This window comes from Seriola lalandi, unplaced genomic scaffold (assembly GCF_002814215.2).
Source record: "Seriola lalandi dorsalis isolate HSWRI2012SDOR001 ecotype SW California unplaced genomic scaffold, Sedor1 jcf7180002054985, whole genome shotgun sequence".
Taxonomy (NCBI): Eukaryota; Metazoa; Chordata; class Actinopteri; order Carangiformes; family Carangidae; genus Seriola; species Seriola lalandi.
In genome coordinates this window covers 466540-490521 of record NW_019525534.1, presented here as the reverse complement: position 1 = coordinate 490521, position 23982 = coordinate 466540, and the positions used below count along the sequence as shown (strand labels likewise).

Sequence of the window (23982 nt, the reverse complement as noted above, 5' to 3'; positions counted from 1 at the left end):
AGGGGGGTGGGGGGGGTGTGTGAGGAAGAAGCCAAAAGCAGTTGTATTGACGCTAATTATCTTTATCTTCTCCCTGCGCCCGGAGGAATGAGGCGAGGAAGAAAAGCAGTTTCACAGGCAGACGTTTGTCGTTCAGCAGCATCTGGACGGTGTCAAGTGATGACGCTGATGTTCTGGAGGACTGATCTGGTCTCACATGTCAGTCAAATAACATAGAAAAATGGAGCTGCTGGTTTATTTGGTACAAATATATAACCAGTAGTTCTACTAGTAGTTTGCAAATTCTACCAGTTCTTTGAAAAATCCCACTATTATTAAACCTTTTAGTTCACAAGTTCCACCAGGATTCATACGTCCCACTAGTTGTTTACCAGTGGTACCAGCAGCTTTAGACCTTAGTTTATTGGTTTTATCAGGAGTTTACAAGTTCTACCCAAGTAGCAACCTCTGAGGCTGAAAAACGAAGTCAACTTTTAAGTGCCAAAAACTGCGGTTCCTCTAATGGCCAATAAAGAGAGTCAATCCCAGTAGACTCCATGTTAAAATGTCCAACTTTACAGCAGAAATTAACATGTTTACAGCCTGGTACAAAAATCAGTTTTGGTCTCTGTAGCTAATTTCTTCCTTGATGACAGCTGTTTATATAACTGACCTGTTCACATCGTATTAAGACCTAAATCTATGCATAATTGAGGGCGTGGTCACTTTGAGTGACAGGTGGGTGAGCGTATGTTTGCCGCAAACCAGCATGCGCCGAAGTCTCGGCTAGAGAAGTAGAACACATCTGTGAGCTGCTTATACTAATGTGTTAAAGCTGATGTCAACAGGTGAGCTACATAACATTAGCTTAGGACTGAGTGTCGAGTAACAGTACTGACAAGTTTACTGGTGATACTGGTGCTCTAATGGTGGTGCCAAGAATCAGTAAGTCTACTGGCTGCTTATGTTCATATAACTGATGTAACTGAAGTGAGTTGTAGCTCACACACATGCACGCACGCACGCACGCACACACTTATAGATGGTTTTTATGTGACCTGCTTGATTGCTTTTTTCGTTGCTTGTGTTTGGACGATTGGGCACCTGTGTGTGTGTGTGTGTGTGTGTGTGTGTGTGTGTCTAAGAACATTTTCTCAGCTGTCTCTTTGCTGACCTTCTCTCATCAGTCTTGATTGACTCAGCCAATCAAGACTACACATCGCCTCTGGCTAGCACACACCCACACACACACCCACCCACACACACACACACACACACACACACACACACACACAAGCACACACCCACACACACACACACACACACAGCGAGACGCCCACATTGATTGACCCGGTCGATAAAAACACAATATGGAGCTCAGTGGGAATCAATCAACAACAAGAAGGCCCACAGTCGGAGGTGTTTCACCCTATCAGTTACCTGTGTTTGTGTTTGTGTTTGTGTGTGTGTGTGTGTGTGTGTGTGTGTGTGTGTGTGCGTGCGTGCACGCGCAAAAAGGAGAGAGAAAGAATGTGGATAGTTGCCGCTACATATTATGTGTATGAACAAAAGAGTGGCGCTGAATTTAAATTGTCTGTATTAACATGGAAGCAACGGCTCTACTGGATAGCACTGACATCACACACACACACAGAAAGAGAGAGAGAGAGAGACCTCAGCAAGCTGTGGGCTGTTTCAGGACATTAGTTTCAAAGGGAGACAGGAGGAAACTGTGAGTCTGGCTTCATCCAGAGAGAAGGACCCTCTAACACCTACAAACCCGCCTCACTCACATATTGTGTCTTGTTGCTGTTGTGTTTCGCCTCTTGACGTGTGCGAACGCTCAATAACAGAGATCAGATCACATCATGAAAGAAAAAGAAACAGATGCTGACAGAGTGAAACAACTTGAATGTTTTTTCTGTCTTTCTGACACTAAAACACAAAAATAATCAAACTCCATCAGAGCCAATCAGAGGCCGCTGATGTCACTCATCTGTCCAGTGGGACAAATAGTAACAACAGGCTGACATCAGTCCTCGTCTTGTTCTACTGAGTGAATAAAAAACACAGATGACACAATGATGTGATGAAGAACGCTGATTAAGCTCCGATCAACCGTTGCGGTTTTGTACATCAGTAAAACCTGAAGGAGAAAATTTTACACACCCGTTATGGAGTGAAGTGAATTTCCACCCTCTGAATGTGTTTAATGCTTTTTCCCTTCGCTCCCATTATCTGCATCTGGATAATATAGAGACTAAATGGAAGCTTTTAAACCTAAAGTAAAGGTCTGCTACAGGCATGTAGGGGATTACACACACACACACACACACACACACACACACAAAAGTAGAAATTATGTAAATGTTTTTGAGCTGTTAACACAGTGTGATAATGACAGTAATGGTATTAAATGTCCTGCAATCTCACACCTTACACCCCCATGACCACGATCATATTTTGTTATTACCATCATGATGTATTAACATTATGAGCACAGCGGCAACAAGACTGAAATAGAAAAGTGGTACTGATAGTGGGGAGTAGTTGGTTCTTTCTGGCTGCAGGACAGGGATGGTTCCAGGAGCCGGTACCATTTCGGATCCAGTTACAAGTTGGAAAAACACCCGGGTTCATTAAACTCCACGGCCGATGACTCTTATCGCATCATTTATCCACTTTCTTTTTAGTCTCTGTTGCCTCTCTGTCACCACAGACATCAGCAAATAAAAAGATTGATGATGCTAACTGACAGGGTGGACCAACTTCGGAAATACGATTACAGGATACAAATTTGAAAATGCATTTGCACCTCATCGCTCTACTGCAGAACTCCATCATAGTCAGGAAACTGCACGACTCTGACGCAGATCGATAAAACAAACACCTTAAGGCTGAAATCTGCTGATGATGAACTTTAATTGTCCCTGATGACTGGTCTTTTGTGGCAGGTTATACCAGCCAATGGGAGAAGGACAGTTTAGTTCTTACTTTAAACCAGAAGACTTTGCACAGATGGAGACTGAAGTTGTGTTGTGGGGTCGGGTCTCTTGATTGACAGGTAACGCAGCCTGCTAGACGTTGCTTCTTCTCATCCCTCCACAGTATCACTCTGACTTCCTGAAGTCAAATCTTTCAGTTTGAGTTTGTGTCTTCTGGTTGAGATTTGTGTGCTCGAGGTGCTCTTTTAAAAAAAAACGTCTGCCACTCAGAAATGGAAAGGAAGCGTGCAAACATCTGGCCCAGAGGCAGCTGGCCTGTAAAACGAGAGAATAAACACACAAACGCGCTGGCAACAACGCCAAAGGAAGCGGCCATTAAAAGGTGGAGTGAACAGTCCATTAACGCCACTGAGAGAGCGTTTAGCGGCGCCTCCCTTCCCATCACCATTATCATCATCATCATCATTACCACCACATCAGGGCTTAATGTGGTGCTTAATTGCACTAAGTGGAGTGGCACAAACAGTCCTCCAGTGGGAACATGAAGGATTCCCCACCAAGACTTACTGGGCCCAGTGAGGTCAGCTCTAACTTTCAAACAGCCTCCGAACAGCAGAGGACTCGTGTTCCTGGAGGTTTTTATTCTTTGTCCTTCAGTGTGAGGACATCTGTTTGCTGCAGTAATTACACACCTGACCATCACCTGTAGGAGGAGCTCTGCTCTGAGATCAGATGTCCTTCTCAAGGTTTCCTCCCTTTCTTTCCCCCCTAATGAGGATGTAGGGAGATGTTTCCTTGATCCGTGCACATGCTCCATTGAATTGTCTGGTAATGTGAAGACCTGTGAGCTTAATAAACCTGACTGGCAGCATCTGCGGTGCCGAAGTATCCTTGGGCCAGAGACTGGAGCTGTGTCCGACTTCCATAACGCACACGTCCGTACTGAGCACATTTAACATTTGTAGTTTGTTCACATTGAATTTTGGAAACTGAAACACTTGATTTGTTTTCTGCTGTTGATGGACACTATTGTCCCACAATGCAATGCAAAAAAGGAATGGAGGGAGTGCAGTTTAATTGGTGTTGGCATTGACATTCAAGAGGACACATATCCTCTCCTGTTGATATAATTTACTGCATTTTTAAACTAACCAGAAAAAACCACACATTATGAATAAACTGGCACATTTACAGTATGTGTGCATTTAATGCCCAACGTTTAATGTGTACATGGAATTTGGATGCAACAACTGAATCACATACTCTCCGACTGCATTTGAACACACCATAGCTGTGTTTCAATTTAAAGACCGATTGCATCACAGCGGCGCAACAAGGCTGCCCCATTTCGAAGGCCTCTTCGTTTCCCAGGCAACAGGTGGATCCTCCACGGCCCAAACTATCCTGAGATTCATTGCGCGCCACCGATGAATCACTTTTCAGACAGAAAATATGGCAGACTGGGGAAATAAAACAGTGGCCGAGGATAAATAGGAAATCCTCCTTAGACCAGACCGTCTCATTTCAGTTCGGCCTTCGCGTCTACAACGGCTGCGAAGGCCATGCCTCCGTAAACCACGTCCTTCGAAGGATGCCTCCCCTGAGCTGAGACACAGCTCATGTCTGTGATGGATAAAATTAGGTAATTTATAAATCTTGGCCATCTCGGCCTGTAGTGGACACGTCTTTGATATGTCGAGCGCTCTGTGAAACAACCTACAGAGATGGACTGTAAGAAACAGTTTTACAAAACACAGTTACATTATTGTGTATCTGTATTTCCCGAAGTCAAAGTCTGGAAAAAGGCGTCACTCCAGAGGTGAAAACAGATGTTCTCTGTTGATCTTTTGTCTGTTAATTTATTTAAAGTCAGTTAGCTGACATTCACTCCTTGAGTGCAGATACACATTTTTCACACTGTGTCTGACTTACTTGGCATACAGTATATGTGGCTGCAGTGGCACTAACAGGCTTCTGCAAGGAAGATTTCCCTCTTTCCACCGTTCCTGTGGACTTCAGCTGCTGGAAAATGTTAATATGGGCAAACACCGGCGGACTGGAACCGACAGACTGAGATACTTGTCAGTGTGGAGACCAGTGGGTGTCAGGAGAGCATCTTTCATAGTAACTTCTCTGTGACCAAATCATCCCTCACGTTACTAATTATCCTGGAGCGAAGTCATAATGAACATGATATATGAAACTTTTTATTACTGTGACGTGCATTCGCTACACCATAAATTCATTTTCAGACTGCGGTGCATATATATTCAGATAATGGCGGCAATAAGAGCTCACTAGATAAAGAAAACCTCACATGATATGAATAATCAAACCTTCAGAGTAAGAGTCCATCTGTCCAAACTGTTAACTTCTTGTATGAGCGATAGAAAAGAAAAATGAGGCTCAATTTCCATTAATCCCAAACACCATGGCTCACACACATCACAGTCAGAAGGAGAACACCAAAACTCAACTGTGTGTAGATTTCTTTAGCTTCCTGTTGCCATGTTTCTGGTTTAACATGTGGTGTAGCAGTGTCGACAACATACGTCAGCTGTTGGCCGTTATAGCAGACAAACAGTAGAACGCCACATTCAGAAACTCCAACTACCAAACTGAAGGAGGGAGACCCGCCCACACCGTTTGATTGACAGGCGATCTGTGGGAGATGGAGTGCAGGCACACACAGGTGAGGAGCACCTGGAGACTGAATCCAAATATAAAAAACAACAGTGTAGCGAGGAGGTGAAGAGCAGCACCTGCTGCAGAGAAACGGCTTCATTCTCATTCAATACACACACACACACACACACACCTGTGTGCGTTGTCTGACCTTTAAAGTGACGGGGATAGTGTGTGTTACCAGCATTTTTGGTGGCAGAGCGAAAAAGTCAAACTTGACAAGGTCTCTCCTTTTTCTTCACTCACCACACTCTCTCTCTCACTCTCTCTCTCTTTTAATCCATGTATATAATTTTTCTCTCTCTCTCTCTCCTCCATCTTTCTCTTATTTCTTTTCTCTCTCGCCCTCCTCGTCGATTGCCCGCTCCGTCTCTCTCTCTGCTCACACAGACTCTGTCACTGGTGTCTGGTTTCATGTGAATACCAATGGATCCTGTGGAGAACGAGTGGGCGAGAGAGCAGTGGAGAGCTTGCGAGAGAGAGAGAGAGCATGCTAATAGGGTCGAAGTTTCTGGAGCTTGACTTCAGTGTTGTCAGCGTCTGCCTCGGCCTTAAAGCCACAGTTCACTCTGAACACAACGTGTTACACACACACGTGTGTCGAGATTTGATTGCGTGTGATTTTGGTGTGGGCCTCGGTTTAGTAATTTTACTACATCCCCTGTGTAGTGAAACAGGAAGTAACACCTGCATGGTCTGAGCAGCTGAACAGAAACACACTCAGTGATGACAGAGAACAACAGCATCTGTCGCCCGTTCAGTCTAAAACCACCGGAGTTTTATGGGGTCCAGCTTCTACACATTTCAGACACGTAAGTGCAACCTTAAGTGTTTTTCACACTTAAGAGCGATTGTGTCACACTGGCGCGACTAGGCTGTAACATTTTCAGAGTTCCTTCAAATGTGTCAGAGAAATACGTCTTTCTTTTCCTCCTCCTCCACCTGTTGGAGTCTTCATGGCCCGACCTATCCCAAGATTCATTGCGCGCCAGTAATGAAAGCAAACAACACCGACAGAGAGCCCGAGGATTACACTTTTAAATGTAAGCGTTGGGTTTCAGTTCAGTTCGGCAGCTAAACAGTACATCTGTTAAAACCAAGGGCCTTACCACCCAAAGAAAATTACATAATGTCAAGGTAACAGTGGCTGAGCTTTGCAAGGCAATGGTAAAGGCAGGCACAACTGGTGACGCGAAGCGAAAATTCTCTATGGGCCAGACCATCTCATTTGGGTTCGGCCTTCAGTCACGGTAACTGAGCGCCATCGTTCGCTGATGTCAGGATGAAAGGACCTGGATCAGTCTGACCGGGGTCCTTTCAGCAGAGCTGGGTTGGGGAAACCAGATTCTGCGTCCTCTGGTGTGTCTCATCAGACAATGACAGTTCACAGATTGGTTGTCATTCGACATCCAGATTTAGGGACAGTCATAACTCCTAATTGATCACCTGATTGATCAATGATCAGATATGTTTTTGCACAAAACGAGGACTTTTGACCCATAATTTACACTGAACGTGCATCAGGAGAGGATCTTTTTAATGTCCAGTATGAACATGAGCAATGATTCAAGACAGACTTGAAAAGCTGTGAAGGCTGGGTCGGAGTGGGTTTGGTTTGGATTTGTGGATTTGGATGATATCACATGATTTTCGTCTGCATCATTTGAGCACCATAAATCCTTGTTTGCGTGAAAGTTGAGCTTCATTCTTGATCTTGACAAATCATTCTCCACTCAAGGTCCTTTCTGGAGGTTGTGGAGCTTTCGATAAGCATGGCTTGACCTTCATCATCATTAGATGACGTTTTGCTCTGTTTTGTTTCAGGGTTATAATAATTGGGTACTCACGTCACAGCAACACAATGACGAGAGCAGGTTTCATTTTGGCAGATGTGTTGAATAGGCTGCGTCTTTCCAGCTGCAGCTTTAATATTCCTCAACCATTCATTTATAACGTCGTGCATTCATCAAATCGATCGGTATGACATCACTGAAGCTATCTTTTGGCTTCTGTCTGAATCCTGTGACAATGGTTCAGTAGTTTGATTGATTTAATTAGATTTCTGCAGACAGGAAGAAGTCCTGTATCGATTCCAGTTTAATCAAACAAAGAAGAGAGAAGAGGAGGAAAATGAGAACGAGAGACAGAGAGATGGAGGGAAGTACAAAGACATGTAAGGCTGACAGATGAAAGAGGAGGAAGATGAAGGTTGAGAAAGCACTGAAGGAAAGGCAGAGAGGGAGTTTAAGAAGTGTAAGTTTTAGACTGACAGGAAACAGAAAACAGTGACAGAAAAGTGAGAAACGGTTTCACCCAGAAGATTTCATCCTCCATCCCAGAAACTTTTACAGTTCACAGAGAGAGAGAGAAACTTTCAGACTGACAGAGGAGAGAAGGAAACAAACAGAGAGAGAGAGAGAGAGAGAGAGGGCAGAGGAGGAAACATTTCCATGTCGGGCTGTAATTAGCATAATATTTTTCTCTGTGTGTCTCCATCATCCTATTTATAACTGTCAGAGTGAAGGACAGAGATGAAAGAGTGGAAATAACGAACATGAAATTGTCTCTGTTAAACACGGGTGTGTGTGTGTGTGTGTGTGTGTGTGTGAGTGAGAGTGTGTGAGAGAGAGAGAAAGAGAGAGAGAGAGAGTTAATCCTGACTGGACGTGTAATGACTGCTTGCTCTATTTCAACAGTATTTTGCATAAAAGACAAATTTGTTCCATAGTGTCTTGTATCAAAGCGAAGCCTCAGAGGCCTCGAGGCGACGCTGGCTTTGAGGTTAGAGATGGTTGCCAGTTCGAGTCCCGGACCAGCAGCGAGCGGGGAATAAAACCCCCGGACAGCCAATAGCACAGGGCATGAAATTAGCTTTTTGTTTCTGGGGGTATTTTTGGCCCTTTGATCAGGATTTCGGGACACGCCGCTCCTTCCGAGCAATTTAACTGAACTATGAAATAATAACGGGGAGCCCCCAGGTCCTTAAAGTGATTTTCTTACCAAATATTCATCCTTTAGCATCGAAAACCCAACTGCTTAAAGCTTAAAGATGGGTGCTGACAGTAGGTAGTTCAGATTCAAGTAGTGACCAGTTTTCACAGCTGAAGGAAAGTGTGTAAATGTCCAGAAGAAACTTGACAACCCACCATCCAACCTCAATTCCACTTCAGTATTTTTTCAAATGATCTACAAAGCTGAAATAATATTTTTGGTAAATTTGGACAATATATTAAACCGGACATTCAGTTGTAGTTGGCTAAGCTTTACTTGTCTGGTAATTTTTTAAAAACTTTTTGGGCTGTATTAACTGATTTTTGGCCCCTGGGGTCCAACAGAACAAGCTGTAAATACCAAGTACCTGTAGCTAACAGGTGCACACACAGCTGCTTATATCCACATCCAGAGTGACATGATAAGTCATGTGTTTGTGTAACCTGATTAATCTTAAGTCCAGTATTACCTCTCTTTTAGCTCTTTGTTTGGTCTCCACCAGGGAAATATCTGGCTCTTTAGCTGCTACTACTGTACTATAAAAAGTTGTGTGTAGAGCTGCAGAGACATAACAGTTTTCTTTGGGTACGTCACTACGAGTGACATCTTTCACATCTAAAGGGTAATACTGTTAAAAAAAAGGACGTTTGAAAGAAGCAGCAACAGTAGCTGCTGCATTCCCAGAATCTTAGGGAACATTTCCCCTCCACCTGTCAGCAGTCTGAAACCATTCAGAATGTATTGGACAATGTGTAAAATGCTGCGTGAGTGTCAGCAGGTAAATCAGCCTGTCAGTCTAGGGTCTGTGCGGCTGCCAGGTCAGAGTGTGTTGCTGTGAATGTGAAGCAGGACAGCAGTAATGAAAAACGCTCCAGTGGTGCTCAATCAAGCCTGCAGGATAAAACAGAGGTTAACACAAACAACGGCGACCTGAAAGTCACAGTTTTCATCTGTTAAAGTGTTCAATCACAGGGACGAGCTGCAGCGATGACTCAGCACTGACTGTGGATTCGGGTGCTGTCACAAAAACACAGAACTGTGAGTTCAGCAAATAGAAATGATACAAACGCAGAACTAAAAACAACTGGATGAGTTGGAGTTATGTACAACTGAGGCAGTTTGAACAGTGTACAGCAGCAGTTTCTCTAACAGCCCCAAGATTTTTGCTCCCATGAAAAGTATGGAGTATATTATTAAAAAAAAGTTTCTTCCGTAAAAAAATGAGACAATACAATTTTTGGTGCATTTACAATTATTGTTTATTAAGAAGTATCAAGGCTTACAGGGGAGAGGGTTCTGGCTTCAGTAAGTTAATGGGAAGATGCACAAAATTAATACAAAAAGAATTTTCAACTTCAGCTATGGAACTAAAACCTAAGTGCAAATATGCAAACATGAAAGGTATTCAATTACATGTATACATAAATTAAATGGATAAAAACATAAAATGTATCAAAAATATAGATATGTACATACATTACATAAATGAGACATTGAAAATATTTACTGAAATAAATGTAATGTACTAGAAATTACAAACAAGTAAATGCGATATATTAAAAACATATATAAATGTAAAATTATACATAAAACACACAGAAAATTCACACAAAATATAGTGAAAACATCTAAAAAATAATTTAAAAAACATGTTAAAAACATCTACAATATACAGAATTAATGCATAAATATATATTTAAAGAAACATACTACAATATATTATTAAAAATATAAGCTGAAATACATTTTACAAATTACTTTACATAAAAACATATGTACAGTATATAGAATTAATGTTTTATCTACAGTATATATTTAATGTATGTCAGCTTATTTTCAATAATGTTTTACTTTTCATATTTTTATTTTATTTAGATGTTTTTTCTAAACGTATATATATATTAAAATCACACCACAATGTATTGATATAATGCATAAATATATATTTTTAAAAACATGTTACAATACATAGATAAAAATATAACAAGTAAAACATTATTAAAATAAATGCTGAAATACATGAAATATGCACTGTATATAAAATACATGTAAAATGTATCAACAATATATATAGTTAATGCATGAATGTATTTTTAAAAACATGCATGTATTGAAATATATACATAAAAGTATGATGAATAAAACATAAAAATATATATCCTGAAATACATGAAATATGAATTAAAACATATCTACAATGTATAAAACACGAGCATAAAGTCACATTTTCAACAAAGGTACATAAAATGTACTTAATATATCTGCGAACATGAATTAAATAAATGTATGCATTTATGCAAAACACATTTAATATGAAAAAAATCATATGTTAATGTGAACTGCTTTAATGTTTTTTAGTCATCAGGGTGCATTCAACTGTTTCAATCCAGAGAGAGGTGGAGCGACTTTTACACCTCAGACCAGCAACCAATTCTTATTTTCAAAAATCTGGATGCACACAAGCAGCATTTGTGTATCAAATTATTGATTGCAGCAGTATTGATCTGCCCATTTTTCATGAGCTGTGTGTGTGTGTGTGTGTGTGTGTGTGTGTGTGTGTGTGTGTGTGATTGTTGAGCTGCTGTTGGACGCACTGATGATGAGTCATTGTATCTGAGAGGCTTTGATGTTGTTTCTGGACCTGATGAGGTGAACGCTGCCAAACAATAAACTCTCTTTCATCTCTTCTCTCCTCCATCCATCCCTCCTTTCTCCTCCTCCTGTTCTCATCCCTCCATCCTTTTGTCAGCACCCCGCCCGCCACCCCACGCCTCCCCTTCCTCCTCTTCTCTCTCTCAAATCCAATCATAGTTTCTTCTCCTTCCTTTCTTCTCCTCCTCTCTCTTCTCAGATCTCACCTCCTTTGTCTCCTCCCCATCACCTTCCTCTCTCCTCCATCATCCTGTTTCCTCACCTGTGAACCACTTCTTTCTCATTAAGTCCAATCCTCGTCTCTGTCTCTTCCTTCCCTTCTTCCTCCTCCTCACCTTCCTCTCACTTCGTCTCCCTGTTTTTCCTCCTTCTCTCCTCCTCCACTCCTTCTTCTCCTTTCCTTAAGCTAAAGACAAACAACAAATATGACTGATACTGCCATCAGTAAATTTCATGTCCATGTTTTCTCTTTTAACTAATCATTATTAATGTGTATTAGAATAGTTTAATAGGTTTAGGTTATCATACTCAATATATTATTTAATTCATTATTTATTAGATATTAATTGACATTTTTCATTGATTATACTTTGGGAAGTGACCTCTGATATGATTCTAGTTTGAGTTTTCAAAGGTCCAAAAGTCTGAGTCCACTTTCCAATTGATGTGAAATATACATGTATATATTGCAGCCTTATTGCAAATTAAAAAAAAAAAAGATTTTGTACCGTCTATCTGCACTTAATACCACATGATGACAAAGTGAAAACTGCTGATTTATGAAAAAGGAAAAACAAACTGTGGAGATGGAAGACACTTGAGGACAAATATGTAAACGTAGGCCTATGTGATCACATGACATCTGCCACTTGAAAAAGTGAAATAACCCTATTTCTTTTTCTTCCAGGTGTTCGTCGTTTTCCAGAGATGGACCAGCGTGCCGGGGCGAACGTCCACTACACCCTGCTGATCGCCTGCGTGCTAGTGGCTTTCTTCCTGGGCGCAATCCTGTCCGGCTTCCTGGTGTCGTGTTACTGCAGCCGCAGCGCCGCTCACCGGGCGAGAAGGCTGGGAAAAGACCCCGAGGCGTCGCTGCCCCACGCTTTGTCGCTGCGATCCCTCGCCAAGCTCAACGGACTGCTGGACGGGCAGCCCAAGGTGGGACAGGGACGGTGGATAAACTGGTCTCTGATTGGTTTATGGAGAGGCTGAAATTACAGGCTGGACTAAATTTATATATTTTTTTTATTTTTACAGACAATTAAAAATGAATAGATATCCACAACAAACATCTTTCAGCAACCAATTTGCGAGCTTTGCGAACAAATGTCTTCATCTTGCATTCATTCTTTGCAGGTTGTTACCTACAAATCACCTGCAGTTTGCAGTAGACTAACAGTTCCTAAATGTTCTTTAATTCATTTACTTTCCTATTAAAATGACTTTGGATACATAAACAGATATAAAGGTAAATTGTACCATTAGAGCAGCACATAAAACTCAACAAATGTTGGAAACAAAATACAGTCACAAAAATACAAATTATCAAGAGAATAGAAAGTAAAAGTAGGACCTTCATCTGTTATAATAATGTGCGTGTTCTTTATTGAACAGGGCAGAACAGGAATATCAGCAGATAAAAGACTGCAAACATAATAAAGAAACAGCAGCTACAGATAAATAGGCTACTATAAAATGATATTTGAATAGATATAGAAGAAAAACATAAAATGTACTTCAGTGTCTTCCAATTTCAAAGCAGTGATGATATTTGTGATTGATCTGTGTAGAGGATGTTTATCTAACAAACAAAGACATTTCGGTTAGTCATCAATTGTTCTACTGTTGGTATGAGCAACAAAACTTTTTCCAACTGTGCCACAAAAGCAACAAAAATTAACAAAGAAACATCTGCCCCACATTGTTTTTGCATGTGGCAGCAGTTAAACAAGTCTTATATAATTTCTACATTTCGATTTACAAAATGAGGAGAAATAAATATTTTTATATTCATAAAGGTCATTCTTACTTTTCATTTTTTACTTTATTGGCAGCACTGAATGTTACATGAACTTTTCAAATGTGATTTTTATGATATATAAAATAATGGAAAAAAAAATAGTGACTATTAAGTAATTCTTACATGACTTTTTTGGAACACATTCTTTTTATTAAGTACAATTTATTTAAGATCTAAAATTGCCACTAATATAATACTATATAGATTACTGATTCATAAACCTGTTTTATGAATATAAAATGTGTAGCTTGTTCCAGATAAGATGGTAGAAGATAAGATCAGTGTGCCGTCTTGTTATGTGTCATTAAATGAAGCTGCACATTCCACAGTAAGAAAACAAACATGTAGCATCTGTTTTACACACAGTTGCAGCAGGTTTAGCAGCTCTTACTACCGAGAGGCAGTGACATAATCAGCTGAATTTTGAGCAGCAGTGTTAATATTCATCCTCACCCCTCCTCCTCACCCCAGGTGGAGACATAATAAGGTAATAGCTTCACTTCAGCCTTTTATTCAGTCATCACAATTCACCGTTTCATTATGAACTCCAAGTGTCCTTGAGTAGGAAACTGAATCTCTGAGCTTCCTGTTGACCCCTGACCTTTCCGCTGAAATGTATATTTGTATGAGTCCCTCATTGCACTGTGTGGAACATGATAACTGAAATCAGTGAAGATGTCTTTCCTCACTTCTCAGTTCATTTAGTTCTTTTAAGAAAAGACAATAACAAATCATTTGTCCTGTATTTACTCCTTCTCTTCCATCCTGAGTGTATCATCAGCTCTCTGATTCCTCTTCTTCTCTTGTCCTACTCCAGGAAGACAAACTGGACGTGTCCACTCCAAAGATGTACAGCTCCTTTATCCCCAACGGCAGAGCCGAGCCTCATCTCCACACCCCCGGACATCAGGGCCTGCCGCTGGGAGACCCTGACCTCAGCCTCTCCCAGGTATGACAGCTGATCGTGGTGGGCAGCCTGGTTTGTGTCATGATGAAATACTGTTAATATTTTACCCCGTAAAAAAATCAATATGTTTCTATATCAGAGACTAAATAATTTCTCTTCTTGTCTTTCTTTCTGAGAGATAAGAAGATGAAGACATCATCTCTGTGTTAAGGACTCGGGACATGGTTAGCCTAGCTTAGCATAAAGACCGAAAGCAAGGGGAACCTGCATGTAGTGCGTGTATCTTTGAACTTTGGACAGAGCCGGGCTTGGTGTTTCCCACTGCTTTCAGTCTTTGTGCTAAGCTAAAACTAACCACATAAGCATTAACTCAGGAAGAAAATGAATTAATGTTGAACTGTTCCTTGATAGTCGATACAGACTGAGGAGGAGTTTAGTTTGAAGGCTGTAGCTAGCAATTAGCTAGCCAGCCAATAGTCTGACCTACTCAAGGCAACACTGTGAAAGGAATATCTGGTCTGACAATGAAAGTAAAATAGTTTATTTATCTGTTCTGTTAATTACTGAAATGATTAGTCAGTAATATTGAGTGACAGAAAATGTATCCATGTATCCTGCTTAATTAGTACCAACATCTTGCATGTGAGGGTTTGTTGTGTTTCCCTGTTTGTACATTAGGAGATAACCATGGGTCTAACCTCTGTTTAGTCCCTGTCACAGGGTGATGGAGAGCTGTCCGGCCTGCCCACACCTGACTCCACCCCGGAATTGCCCATCAAGAACATGAAGGCCCTGCGACACCATCAATACGAGAAGAACCAGAACTGCAACAATGCCAAGGACAGCAACCCGAAATCTGGGCCCAGCTGCTCTGGATCCAGTCTGGGTTTCATGGCCGTCGTTGGGAACTCTTTGACCCAGCAGGTGTTTCCCTACTCTCATCACCAGGGCAACAGTCTGAGCAACGGAGCGGCCCATGGAGCGGGGGCTTCTTCGACTTCGCTGCACCTCCCCGAGGAGAGGAAGATCTCGAATGACGAGCGAGCAGCAGCAGCAGTAGGTGGAGGCGCAGGAGGCGGGGGAGTACCCCATCATCACCACTCCCAGCAGTCTCTCCCCCAGACGGTGGTGGATGTGTCGGCGCTGGACGAGCTGCTCAAACACATCCACGAGGTCAGCGCGTCGGGAACTGGAGGCATCAAGGTTCTCACTTCCACCTCCTCGTCTGCACTGTTTCCCGGGCCATCCTCGTCCGCCTCTGGAGGGCATCATCATCATCACCATCATCATCACAGCCACCACAGCCAGACGCGCACCCACCACTACAACCACAGCCATCACCACAGCAACCACCACAACAACAACAGCAGCAGCAGTGGCGGCGCCGGCGGGGGTGGTCACCATCACCAGCAGCAAATCCCCGAGACTGAATCGGCTTCGTACTACAGCACCTCCACGCTGCCGAGGGACGGCCTCCCCAAACGTCTGGACCCACCTCCTCAAAGCTCCACCTCATCCTTCGCCACCTCCTCTTCTTCCTCCTCCTCATCCTCCAACAATCCCACCTCCTCCACCTCCATCCCTTCCTCCTCCTCTTCCTCCTCCTCGACTCCACTCCAGCAGCAGGTGATTCCAGAGAGACCCGGAGGAAGCGGCGTCTCTGTGACACGCCACCACTCCCAGCGCCACTCCCTAATAAAGATGGGCAGCGGGGGTGGTGCCGTGCCTCGCCATCACAGCTTCAACCAACGGGGGCCTCAGCATGCACACTTTCTAGCCAGGATGAACACCAACAGCAGCAGCAACGGACCCCCAGGTGCGAACGGGGAAGCTAATGTAAACGCCAGTACCAACGGTGAGAGTCAGCGGCCGTCGATCGCCAGTGCCTGCCTGACACGGCAGCACAGTTACAGCGAAGGGCCACATGTGCAGCGGGCGGCAATCGTCCGGAGAACAGCTTCGCTCAAACCCCAAGTCCCGCCCAAACCCTTGTTCCTGCCAAACACAGCAACATCACCGGTAGCAGAGGCAGGAAAGTACAACTACTGAGACAATGGGAGGAGGTGACACCACTGCACCGTGGCTGCTGCAGTCCTCACTGAGTGAAGCACCCCGATATGTCTGCAGGGCCTGTGAGAAATGACAAAATGAGAGCATTGATGGGACAGAAAGACACGGAAGAGACCTCAGAGCTTTTTGTCCCCATCACTCCTCATTATGACCCTTCAGTTGTGGTTATTTTCCCGCCGCCGCTGAGAGGACGACGGATGCCGCCCCCCCACCCCCTGAGTCACGACCGCTGCATTGTAGCTGCTCCGCTCGCAGAGCGCAGCCCTGAACGGAGCCGCACGGACTGACACTCCGAGGATCAACAAATAAACAGGATCTCTGACTCATTTCTTCGGGCGGTCAGGGCCGCTCGTGGCGACTTTCCCCTCACCACAGACTGCAGATCAAACCCGACTCAGACGTGTCTGAGAAACATTCCAAAAGCAGGCCGAGAGATGTTAATGATTCAGAAGGGGTCCCCAAGGCTCGAGGTGGCCTGAAAAATTCTTGATTAATGCAGTTTTCTTATGAGTGCTTTGATCTAATGTCCCCGGTTGTTGCACTTTGGCACAGGGCCCAGATTTCATTTGCAAAGATTCATAAAAGCAGGGAATCGGACTGCTGCAGACCTGACGTGAACTGAATCTGGGACCGCTGGGACATCTCTCCAGGAATAGGAATCAAACAATAGCATTTCTTTCCACAGGAGAAATCAAACAAAAATCATATTTAAAAAAAAAAAAAAAAAAGCCCAGGGGGTAATTCCTTTCTTTGCCTCTGAAGTCTGTTTGTCCCTCTGAATGTGGTCTGGAAAATTGAAATTAAAAAGGAGGGTTTTACTCAACTTTTCTGTGAAAAAACTGAGTTCAAAAGGAGGAAACAAAACTGCAACGAGGTTTTTGTTTTCACGACTGAGACTTAAAGTTGACGGGACGTTGGAGAGATGGAGATTTTTGTATACCGACACATCAGCAGCACGTGATGAGAAAAAGAGTAATGCTTCATGAGCTAAATATCAGATCAGCCACAGTGATTCAGATCAGAGCAGCGATCTCTTTCCACCCTGACAGTACATACATACCAGATGAATGTCCTTTTTTATACCATATTGGTATCTGAAAAACAAACACAGCATTAATGGAGCCCAATAGGTGATTGAGGGGGAAATATCTGATGAATTATTTCCTCAAATGACTCATTCATGCACTCATTGCTCTTAATACGGCTTCAATTCAGTCATTTGTATGTTCAAATGACTTAATTGATTCTCTTGAATTAATAATTCCCCGCAAATGACTTAATTTGCCCCCTCCACAACCTCAAGTGCTGAATTTTATGAACTGGCTGACATCTGCAGGATCGATACATGTCGATGTTTAAAAGGATGCGAAAGATAAAATCAAACTGTATGAAATGCAAGAGCTCTGCAGGGTATTGATTAAGTTATTTGACGGAATTGTTTATAAAAAAAAAAAATCTCTCTCGTTACCTGCTGAGCTCTGTAGTTTTGAGTGGTACAACAGTTGTACCTGCCCTAACTGAAACAACAGCTCACAGAATGAAAAGTGTAATAAAATCTGGTCTTTTTTTTTTTTTTTTTTTTCTTTTTCAATGTCACTTTTAAGATCACTCAAATTACAACAAGACTCACACTTACCTCTGTTACGGTGGTTTCAACAGTGGGTACAAGGGTCGGTCAAGGGTCATTCATTTTACTGGAGATTTTGCAAAATTAAATAATTTCTTTTATCACAATTTTATATTGTGTTACTAAATGTGTCAGAAAGAAAAGAATAACAATAAACCGAAAAACTAATTGATTAATTGAGGAAATCACTGGCAGATTAATTAGTAATGAAAATAAGAATTTCTTGCAGCCCTAGTCGAGACATTTCAATCTGGACCAACGGACAATACCTATGGCTAAAAAGACCAGTTAATGACGTGGTTGAAAACCATTTTGGAACCACTGCTCGGGTAGCATCTAGCTGAGCAGATAGTTTTGGTTTCACCGGATCAGGTTTTGAGACTTTTGTGTCTCAGATTCAGGGGAGGATCCGCTTTTCCATTAACTTGCATAACGCAATTTGAAGTTTCAACCTAAAAAGTCATGGAAACACGTGAATTTTGAACAAAAAAAAAAAAAACAATTCCAATTCTAAGCTCACAGGTGGTTTTTCAGACTACTCGACAAACAATATTTTGCAAGTGTAATGGAAATACTTACCGCATTTAAAGCACATGACATGAGTTGACACATGGCATCCAAAGACTGTCATCTCTCAAAAATCCCTGGTACATGGCCGCTGCCAGATAAAGAGATTTGACTTCCTGTCATCACGTGCACCAGATGCCCTCATTACCTTCAATTAAACAGCTACTGCCATGGATGCAATCGTCCCAACAATTCGCAGATGCTGGAAATCCATCGTCGCGTTTAATTGGAATGATATTGTGAGACAAGAAAAACCCAGCTTTGTTCACATAACATCACTCAATGGAAACACAGAACATTTGTAATCGTGTTTTGTTGACTTTTCAAAAAAAAAAATCACACAAAACTGCGATGGAAACGTGGCTACTGTCTCTGAAAATCCAGTGGACAAATAAAACCCGAGCTATCTGCATATATAGATGCCGCCAGAGGAGAGTAAGAACATACAGGAGTATTTCTGTGAATGTTTTCATTCACTTTGACAGACTCTCTGGTTGAACCCCAGTCTGCTGCTGACTACAGTCTGTGGGAGTGTTTCATCACAGATGGTCTAAAAATACTGACTGTGAAGAGAATCTGCCGTTTCCTGTTTTACTTTTACCTCGCAGTGTTTATCAGTGGTCAGGAACACTTTTTCATTCTGTGGCTGTTTCCTATGTTTGGGCTCTGGTCAAATGGTAACAGTATAATGCATAAGGCAACATTTCGAGGCAACGGAAACGAGCAACACTGCCTGCAACAGCAATAAAAGTTGGTGACTTTTTGGGACATAATCCCTGTAAATAAAATACTGAGCTGCATGGAACTAAAGCACTGATGGTGAATTCAAACAGCTGACAGAGTTGACCGTCCGTGTTGCCTCAACATGTTGCCATGCAGGTTTGAAACTTTTTGGAAAACTCTCGGCCAAGAATAATTTTTAAAGACGCACCCCGGTGGTTCTGCACGTTTTAACCCGTTATCTGCGTACATGACATTATATTACTGTAGACCATGTTCCAAGAGCTGATTACTCCCAGATTTTAGAGATCAGTAAGTGTTAATGTCAGTATATGCACAGGTACCAGGTAGCACCTGAACTGTGTCACATGTCAGGAAGAAACAGTGGAACAGTTTAAAGCCACGAAAACAATCCTCAGTGACTGAGTCGTAACAGAAAGGAAAAGTACTCACCTTTTCTTTTACTGCTGAAACTGTGTTATTGTCGTGTAAAGCAGCTGAGTGGTGCGTTCAGGGAGACGCCGATATTTGACACTATAAAATCCTGTAAAAAAAAATTAAAATTATTAATTAAATATATCATTATAAAATCAATCAAAACCAGAACACAAACAATAGGCAAACATGGACATTATAAATTTAAGCATTTACATATATATATATATATATATATGTACTCAAACTGTGTTCAAACTTCCTTGATGCATCGACTGGAGGAGTTTTGAGATAAAGTCCCTGCAGGTGGCTGCACGTACCCATAATAGGGTTTTAGGTCTACAGGGGCAAAACTGTTGAAGAAGAATAACACTAACAAAAAAAAACTGCAACACTCAAGTAGAGCTGAAAGAATTAGTTGATAGCATACAGTTATGGTCTGGGACATTTCAGCGAAAAATATCATTTTTTGTGCATGTTGTAACATGACTGCACAATGCATTGAATTATTTAATTCAAGCCTTTGTTTTTGCATGATGCTTAACATGTCTAAATCGTGGAAACTGAGTTGTTACAACCTCCACAGAAAATCCTTCTTTTCAGTCAAAAAGTAAGACACAAGTAGCTCAACTGTTTTGCAAGTTCATATTGTTAACTGTCCCTCAACCTTTATTTTTGGACACTACAGCCTGTCTGAATGATGAGGTCCACTTAAGCTTTTTCCAAGGCTTTCTTCCTCATGGTCTTCCTCTGCGAATGGAGTTTGCTCAGTTGTCATCCCCTAAATAGTAGCCTGCAATACTGAACCTGGGGCAGGGAATAACAGGTGATTATACTACGTGGGTGGATCATAACCATTGACTCCGATCTCCATCTGCTGAATTGTGGTTGAAAGTCCTGGAAAAGTTAGAAAGTAGACAATGAGTATTCCTCTGTAAAAGCTGTTTCGAAGTTGAGGCTGAACTTCCACTCTGAAGAGTTTCTTTAATTACAGACTATAACATGCAACACAGCAGTATGATCAGTGACTCCATGAAATCCAGAGGGGAACTGAAGCCTTCTGAAGTATTAAAACAGAAAAGTGACTCGCAGGTGATGAGGCACTTGATGTCTGTTACTAAACAAACTTTTTTTCAGCCAGCTTTTGAGTGAGTTTGGTTCCCAGCTGCCGGTGAACCAGATAAACATCCAGCAGCCGATTTTAGTTTTATCTGACTCGCTCAGCTGTGCTGGACACACACTCCCGGCACAGATTAAGCAATAACGAAGCTGCGGTGATGTTGCAGCAGAGTGTTAGTGAAGTATCCCCGTCTGCTGTGGGCAGGGTGAGCAGGCTCTGCACCAAATGATGCAACTTTAACTTCGTCAGCTCCAAATGGTCGAGTGAGAGAAAGTAAAATCTGGGATGTAAAGCACCTGCTGAAAGAGTCGTGCTGTAAAAGTCGCGTTTCCAAACTAAACTGAGGGATCTCTTTGTTCAGATTTAATAAAAAGGCGACAAAGCAGCAGTTTCATATTGATTTATACTTCATGTAAAGGGGAAATTTGTGACACGGTCGGTGTTTGAGGAGATTACATCATCCTCTTTCATCCTCGACCCGGATCTCTCAGCTGACTGCAAGTGTTTGATAGTTATCAGAGATTAGTGTTGTTCTGGTCACTGGGTAGAAGCTGCCTGCATGAATCAAAGTCTAAATTAACGGGCTGTGTTCACATGAGAACAGTGAATCTGATCCTCAACTCTTGGTGGCAGATCTGATAGTTTCTACAGAGGAAGAAATAACATTTTTAAAAAGTTGGATTACAATGTGAAGGTCAGTTCTGTGCCACAGAAGAGGTTCTGAGTCTGGTCTTCTTGTGCACTTTAAACCAGTGTACTGCTGGTTTTCGAAACATGTACCCCATTTAATACAGATTGCAAATACTTAGCATTACTTCTGACCAATGCTTCAAACCAAGCACTTTGTAGATTCATTTCCTTCCATTCTTCTCTATGGAAATCAACATGCAGAGACTCTGAGATAGAACTTACATGTCTGTGTGTGGTTATGCAGTTCCAAGCAATAACCATCTTGTCTTTGTTGGTGCATTCAAGAACCCTCTGATTTCTGAGACGTCACAGTCAGCTGGTGAAATATGCTGCTGGATTTTTAAATCTAGGAGACAAACATTAAATATACATGGATTTCAGGGTAAATTGATTGGTTAATGAAAATTAAATAGTTTCTGTTGGGCAGTCTTCGCAGCAACACCAACATGATGAGTTTTCGGTCTTTTCTCTTAAACTGCATCACCCAAAAGGACAAGTGATAAATATAACTTACAAAGTGTACTGTCTGTGCAGAATGAAGGAAAGAAGGAAGGAAGGAAGGAAGGAAGGAAGAATTTGGCTTTCCTTCTGGCTGTGAGATGTGGTTGAAAGCTGAGGAAAAAGCCAGCAATTGGAGCTTAAACTGAGATTAGTACTGAAACTATGAGTCAAGTCATTAAATGGTCTTCTGACAGAATATTAACTGTAAGCAATTTTGATAATTGGTTAATCATCTGAGTCATTTTTTAGCAAAAAACAACTAAATACTGTAAACTGAATATCTTTGTTTTTCAGACAAAAAAAGGATTTGAATGCCATGTTGGAAACTGTGATGGGCATTTTTCACTGGCTAAATGAAAAAATGAGGAAAAAAAACAACAAACAGATTAATGGAAAATGAAAACAATCATTGGTTGCAGCCCTTATTTAGATAATTTTGTTTAAAAATAATTAATTAACGTAAAACTGTCACAGAACAAATTGGCATCGATTGTCTCCTCAAATCTGTAATTTTTGAATTTCTAAATTTAAAGGAGCTATTTGTAAGTTTGGCTATTGCTGCATTTTCCATGTTAGCATTAGAAACATTGTGAGTTTGACATCAATCTTCATTCATTTACTCACCACCAGCTGTCTCCGGAGGCTGAAAGCAACTCCAGTGTTAACTCTTGTTTCTATCACGTCTTTTCCTCTACTGAAGTTAGCATGCTAACTAGCTAGCCCCGGCCCATCCCGTGACTTTCTTATGGTAACACACTGTAGCCCCCAGTCTGACATGAAGAAGTAATGCTGCTCAGAGGACGTATTATAACCTCTTGTCTTGTAAATGCAACGATGGCTGAAGCTCTTGTCAAGAAACAATCACTACCACCCACTCGCGGCAAGACACCATGTTCAGCAGCAGGAAAAACTTACAAATAGCTCCTTTAACATTTGGCTTCTTTCAATGTATGAAAACAAGTGTTTTGTGGGGAAAAAAGGTTCTTATATTTCCAAGTATCACTTTGGTATCAATGCAGAAACTCAAGCACCGATACCCAATCCAAGAAAATGGTCAGTGGCAATATAAAGACAAGGCAACTTGTGGCTAACTGGCTCTAAAAACAAAACAATGAACACATACCTGTATGGTCCTTTAAATTGGCCTTTCAGCAGTATTATTACCTTCACACTGAACAGGCTGAAGATATAGACAGCCAGTCTCGTTTCCCAGAAGCTACAATGAGTTGAGGGTACAAAAGAAGTATCAGCTCAGTATTTTTCACTCCACTGTACACAGAGAAGAGGTCATCTTTTATAAATGCTTTCACACTGAAATCCATGTGTGGTCTGGTCCAGTAAAGAACAGAAATCAGATTTTGAGAGAGAACACGAAGAGGTCTGCATTCATAGACACAACACAGACAAAATGAGGAACAGGAATCTCCATCTGAAATGAATAAAAACTGTTGAAAGGGTTTTGAAACTTAATTAAAAGAAGAGGCTGCTCATCTATGATCTGACTAACTCGTCAATGGTCCTTTAGGAATGTTTTCACTGGGTGCTACTATTGGGACGCTGCAGAAAATAAACACTACGGATCATTTTATTAAAGGGTTTTTGTATGAGGATGCACTTGTAACCTTGAAAATAAATTTGTTTATTAATTTCGTGGTTCTCAGTTCCCATCCTCTAAATGTGCTCTCTGTGAGGGGGAACAGAGACGCTGTCATCACTGATAGACTCACAGCGCCACCCGCTGGGCCACACCAGAATGACAATGTAATAATGTCAAAAGATATTATGTTTACCTTACTGCTATTAATTAACAATGTGGATGATGGTGTAAATAAAGGCTACTGTGGAATATTACTCAGAGTGGGGCAGGTCTTATTTCTGTGAATTTTTGAATTTATGAGTGATAAACAGGAAACAGAGTTGCAACGGACAAAGTATAAACAGAGTCATACTCACGCAGCTCCAGAAGTTCCTGAGGATGTTTCAGGAGTCCATAGTCCTTAGCATTGCTCCAGCAGATGTTGGGCCTTCAAGGAGTCAACAGGATCGTGAAGAAATTTAGGGAGATTTTAATAG

The 23982-nt window shown here is 41.7% G+C and overlaps 1 protein-coding gene across 1 annotated transcript in view; it reads left to right on the top strand.

Annotated features, from left to right (window-relative positions):
* LOC111647356 (semaphorin-6D-like) overlaps positions 1 to 23760 on the top strand; it is a 171299-nt gene extending 147539 nt beyond the window's left edge. Inside the window, exons 21-23 of the mRNA XM_023396955.2 lie at positions 12160 to 12410; positions 14090 to 14221; positions 14888 to 23760. Coding sequence (XP_023252723.1) covers positions 12160 to 12410; positions 14090 to 14221; positions 14888 to 16228 — 1724 coding nt within the window. The 3' untranslated portion in view covers positions 16229 to 23760. The remainder of the gene's footprint in view (positions 1 to 12159; positions 12411 to 14089; positions 14222 to 14887) is intronic.
* Positions 23761 to 23982: the final 222 nt, after the last annotated feature.